The 11,756-nt window shown below is 43.0% G+C and overlaps 1 gene segment (V, D, J or C); it reads left to right on the top strand.

The window, feature by feature from the left end:
* The first annotated feature begins 9,632 nt into the window (after positions 1 to 9,632).
* Positions 9,633 to 10,082, top strand: LOC137004583 (Ig heavy chain V region 6.96-like). The segment is given in 2 exon segments: positions 9,633 to 9,678; positions 9,769 to 10,082. Coding segments are annotated over 2 exon segments (360 nt in total).
* The last annotated feature ends 1,674 nt before the right edge of the window (positions 10,083 to 11,756 follow it).

Below are 11,756 nucleotides of genomic sequence, written 5' to 3'. Positions count from 1 at the left end.
AAGAATTAGAATAAACCACTTATAGTTGTTTACACAGATTCGTATCACTAATTAGAGTCAGATACATGGGTAACAGTACAAAATTATTTTATTGACATCATTAAAAACAATATTAAAAACAAACAATTAGACATTTGTCCCAGCCACACAGGCCACTTAAGATTCTTAGAACAAGTCAAGGGCAGGGGCTAGAGCTTACCAGTAAAAACGAATAATCAGACCACACCACCTGTAGGTGAATCACTGCACTTACTGTGTCCACACGCGCATACACACACACACACATACACACACACACGGTGAGGTGGTCACTGCACACTTGTGAGGGATATACCACCACCTAAAACCAGTCCTCTGCCCCTGGTGCTCAGGCCCTGCCGAGACAAAAGTGATCAGAATCAAGCACACAATCACTTTTAGAAACTGGGTAGTGCAACTCAACCAATCAAAGAACACAAATAAATGAATATTGGTAGCAAATAATTGCTTAAAGCAAAAGTCAAAATTTCAACAAAATACAAGTAAACAAAAAAAAGGGGGAAAAAAAGCAGAATAGACTTTAAACAAATGATATAAGTCACACAACAAAATCTAACGCAACTGAGGGAAGCAAATCAAATAATAAGTAAAGAATCACAAAAATATAATCAACATTAGAGACAAAGGTAATTCAAACCCCAAAAACAATACAGCAATCTAATGCAACTAAAGAAACAAGCAAAAATAAACTGAAGAAAGTCACAAACATATAATAATTGGAATTTAAACTGAAATGATTCAAACTTCAAAGACAAAAATATTATTAATACAACTGAAGAAAGAGCAAACAAAACGATATAAAACAGTCAGAAAAGAAAATTTACGAAAAGAGAAAATTAGAAACTGGAAACAGGACAGCACTGCAGCCATAACAAACGCGGAGCACCCCAAATAGATTGCAGTTACGGCCGTCACGACACCTATAGATAAAGCGAGACTGTTACTCTGTTAGATACATTCTCTCACCATAATATGTGTGCATGAATACTTACCAATTGCAGGGATTAACGTTTCTATAAAGAGCCAACAAATAGAGTCTTTTCAAGCAAACGCCGGTACAGAAAACAGCGACCCAGCAAGTGCATCTGGTTCTCACAGCTAAGAAAAGGGGTTGAGTTAAGAACATACTCAATTTAATCAGTGCGCTCCTGAATGCATACGTCGCTTAACGCGGTTAAATAGAAATTAACAGCATTCGACCTACCTTCGATGTCTACACCCACTACATGTAAACAATAATAAACGACATTGCAGCAAAACTCGCCGAGTCCAGGTAGAACTGCTCTCCAACCAAGTTGCAGTCTCTAAAACACATTAGATAGAGTGTACGCCTCTCGTAAACACACAGGCCATATCAAACAAGATAACTAACAGCGCGTTCCTACCGTGTCGAGCACTCACATCCAGTTCCGGGAATTGACGGAAGCGCGTTAACGATGCAACAGTTCCCCAAATGACGCATCCCAGGTAACACGCATGTTCCCGTTTTTATAACCCAGTGACACTGCCAATAAGCTAAAACATCGTGACGTAAGCAACAATAACCCCTCCTGCCACAATCTACCCCTCCATTTTGCATCGGCTCCCCGACGATGGACTAGAGGTAAATTGCAACAGAACTCCAGTTCACTAACTCCAAGGCCTAAACAAAGCTGAAATGGTGTTGGACACAATTTCAGAATTACCAGTAGCTCTATTCCTTACCTCTCCTACAGCTCGGGGAAGATGGTGTACATTGGAATGCTGACCTGCCCCAGCTCGGCCTGTCCGCCGAGGGGCAAACACCCCCTCATGATGGGAACTGGGAGGTACTTCACTTTCCCTCACAAGTTCTGCACCCCGTTCTACTGGTCCTACCAAAACTGTACCCACAGGAGGGATACCGGCTGGCAAAAATTCTTGAACCTCAGGCTGCACTGAGCAGCCAACCTCCCGAGGTACCATTCCCTGAATAGTCCGAGGAGTCTCTGGCACCAAAACCGCCAAATCGGCATCTACCTCCTCATACTCCTGGGGGTCCTCCTGATTCTCCACACCACCAGCAGACTGAGCAACAGGCAAAACCTCTTTCTGAACACAAGCCTTTAGCAGAGAACGATGCACTCTCCGTACCTTACCTAGATCTGTAACTGGTGCAACAGCATACACCACTCCTCCCTCTTCGGGAGAACGGACCACCTGATATATTACAGAACTCCATAAATCCTGGATCTTGTGACGGCCTCGCACTACATGATCTCTTAAGTAGACTAACTGACCTTCAGACAAGGGTGGATCCCTAACATACTGGTCGTGTTGAGTCTTCCGATGGTCTGCAGCAGCCTTCAGCCGTTCACGTGCCCCCTCAAATGCAATCTGCAATCGCCTACGATGTTCCACGACCCAGCTGTGTATGCTTCCTGCAGCTGGTTCAGGCACCCTACCAAGCAGAAAGTCTATTGGCAACTGGGGTTCTTGACCAAACATTAGATAGTATGGAGACTCCCCAGTCACTTGATGAGGAGTGGTGTTGTAACAAAATACCACCTGTGATAAACAGGATGCCCAATCCCTCTTCCTAGAAACCGGCAATGTTCGCAACAAGTTATGCAAAGTGCGATTAAATCGCTCACATTGCCCGTTACCGGCCGGATGGTACGGGGTCGTACGTGATTTCCTTACCTGATAAAGCTCACAAAGCTGGCGAATAAGAGCAGATTCAAAATTACGGCCCTGGTCTGAGTGAATACGGCCCGGGACCCCAAACTTATAAAACCACTCCTCAACCAAAACTTGCGCCACAGTCTCAGCTCTTTGATCATGTGTGGGCACTGCCATAGAAAATTTACTAAACACATCAGTCATCACTAATACGTTTTCCTGCCCAGAATATGAAGGTTCAAGTACTGTGAAGTCAATGGCAAGGACTTCATTAGGCCTCGAAGCTAGTAGATGACCCATGAAAGCACGTGCTACTGGCCGATTATCTTTAGCAAGCTGGCAGCGTTCGCATTCCTGGCACCAACGGGTAATATCGGCTAGCATATTTGGCCAATTGCACCGCTGCCGAATCAACTCGCTGGTGCGCTCTACCCCTTGGTGCCCATGTTGTTGGTGCAGCTGTATCAAAACATCTTCCCTCAGAACATCAGGCAATACTAATTGATAACACTCTTCGCCTCCGTCAGGGCGAAATATCCTTCGGTGCAACACTCCTTCCCTTGCTTCGAATCTATTCCATTGCTGGAGGAGAGTCAGAACTGGTTTATTTAGCTGACGCCGCTCCTCCGACCCTGGACGCTGGCCCCGTTCCCAGAACTTTATTATCTGTCCGATAACAGGATCAGTCTCCTGCATAGAACGCAGATCGGAGGAAGAATACCCTGGCAACGCACTCACTGCCCTCACATCTGCTTGAAGTGCACATCCGGTGCCGATGGCCTGCTGCAACGACTCAGGGACTGTAACACCAGCAGCTAACTCCTCAATGTTACACTGGGAGGTGGGGTTCTGTCGAGAGAGAGCATCTGCATTACCATTACTCCTTCCTGACCTATATCTTACCTCAAAATCAAATGCAGCCAACTCTGCAGCCCAGCGTTGTTCTGTGGCTCCGAGCTTTGCCGTAGCTAGATGACTCAGGGGATTATTATCAGTGAACACGATACACTTGTGGCCCAAAAGATACTCCCTGAATTTTTCGACCATGGCCCACTTAAGTGCAAGAAACTCTAGTTTCATTGAGCTGTAATTAGTCATATTACGCTCAGTGGGCCTTAGGCTACGACTGGCATACGCTATAAGTCGAATCTTCCCTTCAAACTCTTGGGAGAGGACTGCCCCCAGACCCCCATGACTAGCGTCTACCTCTAAAATGAAGGTCTTGGAAAAATCTGCATAAGCCAGTACTGGGGCAGATGTCAACTTCCCCTTTAGGGCCTCAAATGCCGTCTGACACTGCTCAGTCCACACATGGGTCAAACCCTGCCCTTTCCGTTTACACGACTTACCTGACTTACCTCCCATCACTTCAGCAACCAGCCTATGCAGAGGTGCTGCCAATTTGGCAAACCCCTCCACAAAGCGCCTATAATAACTTGCAAAACCAAGGAATGTTCGTAACTCGGACACAGTTTCGGGGCAACGCCATTGTGCAACCGCCGCGATTTTACCTGGATCTGTTGCTACCCCTTGCGCAGATATAACGCGCCCCAGGTACTTCACTTCAGGCCTGAAGAAAGCACATTTCTCCAGCTTTGCCTTGAGTCCTTCCTTCTCTAGACGACCCAAGACCATCTCCAATCTCTCCAAATGCTGAGCTACAGAAGAGGAAAACACCACAACATCGTCAAGATATAGGAGCAGGGACTGACACCGCTGATCACCGAATAGTCGCTCCATTAGCCTCTGGAACGTACTTGGAGCGTTACAAAGGCCAAAAGGCATACGGTTCCATTCAAATAATCCAAACGGTGTACAGAACGCAGTCTTTGGCTTATCCTGCTCCGAGACAGGAACCTGCAAGTACCCGCTGGCCAAATCCAATGTAGAGAACCAGCGTGCCCCAGCTAGTGAGTCCAAAGACTCCTCAATACGAGGCAGGGGAAATGCGTCCCTCCTAGTCTTGGCATTTAGGTGACGGTAGTCTACGCACATGCGCAGACTACCGTCCTTCTTTTTGACCAAAACTATTGATGATGCATAAGGGCTACAACTCTCACGAACTATTCCAGCCTCCAACAACTGATTGATATGAGTTTTTACCACCTCATATTCAGAAGGAGGAATCCGCCGATATCGTTGACGCACCGGAGCATTATCCAATAGAGGTATATCATGGGAAATGAGGCGAGTGCAACCTAGATCGCTCTCATGACCTGAAAACACTGCCTGATATTTCTGCAGCAGAGCTCTAACCTGACCCTGCTCTGAACTGGACAGGACCGATAAATCAAGGGACTCAATCTGTTGGGACAAGGAAGAACCCCCCACTACACTATGGGACTGGACTGTTGCAACTACTGGCTTTTCTTCACTGACCCCGGCCGGCAAACTAACAACATAGACCTCCCTCAAATTACCTACCACCGTTGTAGGGCGAAGCATTACCTCCACTGTGCCAACATTCACTATAGGCACATAAACTGTCCCTCGAATTACCCTCACCAAAGCAGGTGATGCTAGAAGCCCAGCTGGGAGGCCTGACTCAGGGGGCTCAAGCAAAACAGTACTGCCAAAATACTGGGCCGAACAGGTTGCAGCCACCAGCTTCATGGTGCCACCTGGGATGCGACACACCTTGCGTCCATGCACCCGCACCCACCCCACATGATTGGAGAGCATCCTAGCACTTACTCGACGACAATATTGCAATGCATCAGACACATCAGGTAACTGTGTAATTGCAGGAAGGTCAAAGAGAGCGCTGCCATGTTGTCCAAAAAGCTCCTGATAACACCGGCCAAGGATGTTCATCCCCAATACTCCAGGGACATCCAGACTCATGCCATCAGGAGGATCCCGGACCACCAGGACACCACACCCAATGACCAACCTACCACAAAGTTCCACATCTAGCTCCAAATATCCAACGTACGGAATGATAAGCCCATTGACAGCTCGAAGTTGTAACCACTGACAATTTTGAAGGCGGTCCTGACCCCACGGTTCAAAATGTTGTCGAAAACAGCTTTCGGTAATTGTCGACACCATCGAACCTGTATCCACTAAGCAGGGCACTGAAACACCCCCCATAAAAGCGATCACATGTGGACAAGAGGAGATTAAATTAGAAACTAAGCGATGTGCACTTATCTTACTTGAGTCAATTCCTTCCCCACCCAGGCTGTGACTCCGTGACCTGGTGGGAACTAGTTTTCCGACGGTCGGGGGGAACATGCCTGTCCATTCTCAGCTGTAGAGAAACCAGTCGCAGGCTGGGGAGGACGTGGGAAACTTCGTTCCCCATCACACTCACGGGCAAAATGGCCCGGTCGCTGACACCGTCTACATATAATTGGACCAGAACGAGGAGAACGACTACGTACCTGTGATGTTTGAAAACGGGCGAAAGTTTGTGTGAGCTGATTCAACTGTTGTTGTTGCTGTCGCAACATTTCTCTCAATTCGCCCAGCTCTGACTGCGGTGACGACCTTGCAAATTCGACCGACGTCTCCCCACGCACCCCATATTGAATGCCGTATGCTAGTGGGACCGACTGACTACGCCCCCTCGCTCCCCCAGGCATCCCCTCTTGTTCCCACCTAATTGCTTCACTGCGGACGTATAATAAGGTGGCAGTAGGTTGGCGACGAACCAACTGCTTCAGCTCTCGTCTCAGGCCACTATCAGCGACGTGCTCGACAAATTGATCCCGCAATAAGGTTTCTGCATTAGGGATAACATGCGGCGACCGGATCTTAACCCTTTCCAACAGGCCCATAAGCGCAAGAGAAAATTCTAACAGAGTCTCACCCTCTTGTTGCTTTCTAGAAAAGAAGGCCTCCTGTAACGCTACATAAGACTGAGAACAGCCATAAAGATCACACAATGCCTTAATAATCTTATCAGGGTCTCTGCGTTCTAAATCAGGCCGATACCTAATCTCTTCCCGGGCCTCTCTCTCCAAGTGGTCAAACAAGAAGAAAGCTTGGTCTGCGGTCGACATATAACGTACCCTCATGCACGCCTGTGCCTCCTCAACCCATTCGTCAATACATAAACCTGATTTGCCATTAAACTTTGGGCACCGTCGATCTCGCGGTACAAAAACAAATCGTTCAGATGCAACGGCACCAGCTGGTTGAGGGGTAACAGGCGGAGCAGTGGAGGTGCCAGGCAAGGCGGCATCAGGACCAGGCAACCCAACTGGTGCCTGTGCCTGCTGCAACCGTGCATTGTCAGCTCTCAACTGAGCTACCAAATCCCTCAATTCTTGTAATTCATCCTCCATCTTTAAATTTCTCCGTTTTTTCCTTAGAAAAACACTTACCACAGGAAAGAGGCCACCAAATGGAACGACTCTGGAACAATGCACTGCTGCCCTGTTTCCAAAAACACAAACTCAAAATACACAACGCAAAAGCAATACAACGAAAACCCAATGTCTCTGACGCAAAATTATAGTGATCCTGCCGACTACGCCACAATGTGGCGGGGGTTCGAGGGCAATAAGGACTTTTATTTTAAATGCAGTGGAAATTATAAAGATGTCAAACTCACTCCGACTACGCCACTTTGGGAGTTTCACCCAAAGAATTAGAATAAACCACTTATAGTTGTTTACACAGATTCGTATCACTAATTAGAGTCAGAGACATGGGTAACAGTACAAAATTATTTTATTGACATCATTAAAAACAATATTAAAAACAAACAATTAGACATTTGTCCCAGCCACACAGGCCACTTAAGATTCTTAGAACAAGTCGAGGGCAGGGGCTAGAGCTTACCAGTAAAAACGAATAATCAGACCACACCACCTGTAGGAGAATCACTGCACTTACTGTGTCCACACGCGCATACACACACACACACACATACACACACACACGGTGAGGTGGTCACTGCACACTTGTGAGGGATATACCACCACCTAAAACCAGTCCTCTGCCCCTGGTGCTCAGGCCCTGCCGAGACAAAAGTGATCAGAATCAAGCACACTATCACTTTTAGAAACTGGGTAGTGCAACTCAACCAATCAAAGAACACAAATAAATGAATATTGGTAACAAATAATTGCTTAAAGCAAAAGTCAAAATTTCAACAAAATACAAGTAAACAAAAAAAGGGGGGAAAAAAGCAGAATAGACTTTAAACAAATGATATAAGTCACACAACAAAATCTAATGCAACTGAGGGAAGCAAATCAAATAATAAGTAAAGAATCACAAAAATATAATCAACATTAGAGACAAAGGTAATTCAAACCCCAAAAACAATACAGCAATCTAATGCAACTAAAGAAACAAGCAAAAATAAACTAAAGAAAGTCACAAACATATAATAATTGGAATTTAAACTGAAATGATTCAAACTTCAAAGACAAAAATATTATTAATACAACTGAAGAAAGAGCAAACAAAACGATATAACAGTCAGAAAAGAATTTACGAAAAGAGAAAATTAGAAACTGGAAACAGGACAGCACTGCAGCCATAACAAACGCGGAGCACCCCAAATAGATTGCAGTTACGGCCGTCACGACACCTATAGATAAAGCGAGACTGTTACTCTGTTAGATACATTCTCTCACCATAATATGTGTGCATGAATACTTACCAATTGCAGAGATTAACGTTTCTATAAAGAGCCAACAAATAGAGTCTTTTCAAGCAAACGCCGGTACAGAAAACAGCGACCCAGCAAGTGCATCTGGTTCTCACAGCTAAGAAAAGGGGTTGAGTTAAGAACATACTCAATTTAATCAGTGCGCTCCTGAATGCATACGTCGCTTAACGCGGTTAAATAGAAATTAACAGCATTCGACCTACCTTCGATGTCTACACCCACTACATGTAAACAATAATAAACGACATTGCAGCAAAACTCGCCGAGTCCTGGTAGAACTGCTCTCCAACCAAGTTGCAGTCTCTAAAACACATTAGATAGAGTGTACGCCTCTCGTAAACACACAGGCCATATCAAACAAGATAACTAGCAGCGCGTTCCTACCGTGTCGAGCACTCACATCCAGTTCCGGGAAGTGACGGAAGCGCGTTAACGATGCAACAGTTCCCCAAATGACGCATCCCAGGTAACACGCATGTTCCCGTTTTTATAACCCAGTGACACTGCCAATAAGCTAAAACATCGTGACGTAAGCAACAATAACCCCTCCTGCCACACATGCAGATGATGAAAGACTTAAATACTTTGCAATCTTGCATTAAGAAATGTGATTTTTGATTTGTCTGACAATTCTGTCATGAAATTTGGCACAAAGTGGTGAGCCATGACCCATCTTTGCTTGCAAAGACTGAGATGCTCCTTTTATACCCAATCACGATCCCCTCACCTATTACCAATTCACTTGCTTATTGTGGACTGTTTCAAAATTGTTTAACTCTGATATTCTTTAACCTTTTCTCTATTATTTTGCCTCTGTCCCAACTTTTTTGGAGTGTGTTGCAGCCATCAAAATCAAAATTTGTTTATATTTACAAAATACACTTAAGACCAACTTTTCTTTGTACTTTCGTCAGTTAAATACATTTTCAAGAGAATTAATAAATCACAGAATCTTGATTTTACTGTATTTTACAAAATATCCCAACTTTTCTGGAAATGGGGTTTGTAGTCATATCTGAATTTCATATTATAATTAAAATCAATTACATTAAATTCCATTAAAGAATTTAAAATGAAAAATAATACAATACACAAAAATGACTTTTATCTCTTATATTATATGTCTGTTTATGAAGATCTCAAACATTAACCATTGAAATCTAAATCTGGACCAAACATACGTCAGCCTTTCATACCATCAGTTCTCTGATTTTAATATATGCAAATCAGCTTCCTTCTTTAAATGTGTCAATCTTTGTGATCTGAACAGACATCTGAACTCTAGGAACAAAGTCTGTCTTTCTGGTTTAAACTAAAATACACCATGTTTAAGAAGATTCTTGTATTTGTAATTCTGGCAGTTTTACCATGTGAGTCACTGCATAAGATAATCATTAAGAGTGCAACAATGTAACATTATAACATCTTTCTAACATTTAATATTGTTTCTTTTTCCACAGGTACTGAATGTCAGACATTCACTCAGTCTGAAACAGTGGTTAAAAAACCAGGAGAGTCTCATAAACTTACATGTACAATAACTGGATTTACATTCAGCAGTCTATATCTACATTGGATCAGACAGAGTCCTGGAAAAGGACTGGAGTGGATTGCATACATCAGCACATCCAGTTCTCCGATCTACTATTCCCAGTCAGTCCAGGGAAGGTTCACAGTGTCCAGAGATGACTCCAGCAGTCAACTGTACCTGCAGATGAACAGCCTCAAGACTGAAGACACTGCTGTCTATTACTGTGCTAGAGAGTCACTGTGAATGAGTTCAGAGTCAAAGCAATACAAAAACCTCTTCCTCATTCACATAAACAGATGATAAATATTAACTTATCAGCTGCAATGCATCATATAAAAAATAATCAGTTAGAAAAACTCATTCTAACATTTTAAAATGGTAATGAAAAAAGTGGGAAATTTTAAATTTCCATTGTTTCCAATACAGTCCTGCCCCTGTTTTGTGTGAATTATGCTTATGCTGTGATACACTATTTCTGGTCTAGGCCATTATTTGACCTGCAGAGGCTCATGACTGCATTTTACTGAATCAGAATCAGTGACATATAGGCTACTGTAAGCTTCCCTCTGTCATCAAATAAACAAACACGTTCATATAAATACTAACTAAACAATATTACACAAGCAGAAGGGCTGTTGCTATCAGCACAGACGTGATTATAGGCCAATTCAGGACAAAGTCACAATTGTGATATTGATTTTTATACAAGAGTTTGATAAACATTAAGAATAAGATATAATATTAAGAAACATACATTTTAGACACAGTTTTGGCAGTTACTTTGCCTGTTTTCACTGTATCACTGAAGATATTTCAAATGAAGCCACAACAGAATTAACCACCACACCTCAGAGCAACACACAATAGTGGAGTTTACTTCCTGAATGAATCAGTGTTTTTGAACGAATAGGTTGAATGAATGACTCAATGATTCACTCATAAACACAGTCACTTGTCGCCACCTACTGGTGTAACGATTTACCCTGCAGAAAGAGTCACTGCTCTCCCCCACCACTAATGAAAACTAGTCCACCATGGTCTCCTCATCTCTCTGGTTGTTTCTACGGTCGTGTCTCTCGTAAGTCTCCATTGTTTCTATAGAAATACTTCATAATAAAAAATTCTTAAACATGGTTATAAAAAAATGTTTTAATTTCTCTAACATGTCAGGCCATATTTGTTTCTGTGGTCTTAAGGCCTGGTCAGGTTTTGACTCTGTCCTGTAAGATCTCTGGATATTCAGTGACTGACAGCAGCTACTGCACTGACTTCATACGACAGGCTGCAGGAAAAGCTCTGGAATGGGTTGGAAGAATATGTTACCCCCCCCACACTTTTCCTTTTTTTTTTTTCTTTTGCTGTGTGCAGTCACAGTAAAGTTATTAATCTTTAATGAGAATACTGCTGATATTACAATAGAGGGCACTGTCTGCCTTTGTGATTCTCAGTCCAGCAGATCAGAGATATTGTATAGGATTAATGTTTCTTGCTTCATATTTAAAAGAAGAAACAAAAGAGAAGAACAACAAAATATTACAAAGCATTTCAAAAGTCAAAAGAACTTGAGCAGGAGACACTTCTAGAAAAAAATCACATCCAAAAATTTAAGAATTCAACGTTTAACAGAAAATGAATGAGGAGGTTTTCATCTCAACACAATCATCTTTTTAGCAGCTGTGTTTAGCACTATTACTTACTAATTCATTCATCAGAGTTACTTGTTAGCAGTGTTGGGGAAGCTACTCTGAAACTGTAGTTTGACAAGCTACTCATAAATTAAAGTAGTTAAACTACTGTCAATACCCTTTTGAAAAAGTAGTCAGCTACACTACAAGTTACTATCAAAAAGTAGCTAGCTACATTGAAACTACTTTTAATTTTTTATTTATTTTTTTTTTAAAACGACATAGCTTATTA

The sequence above is a fragment of the Chanodichthys erythropterus genome, chromosome 3, assembly GCF_024489055.1.
Source record: "Chanodichthys erythropterus isolate Z2021 chromosome 3, ASM2448905v1, whole genome shotgun sequence".
Classification (NCBI taxonomy): Eukaryota; Metazoa; Chordata; class Actinopteri; order Cypriniformes; family Xenocyprididae; genus Chanodichthys; species Chanodichthys erythropterus.
This window is presented reverse-complemented; position numbering and strand designations above follow the sequence as displayed.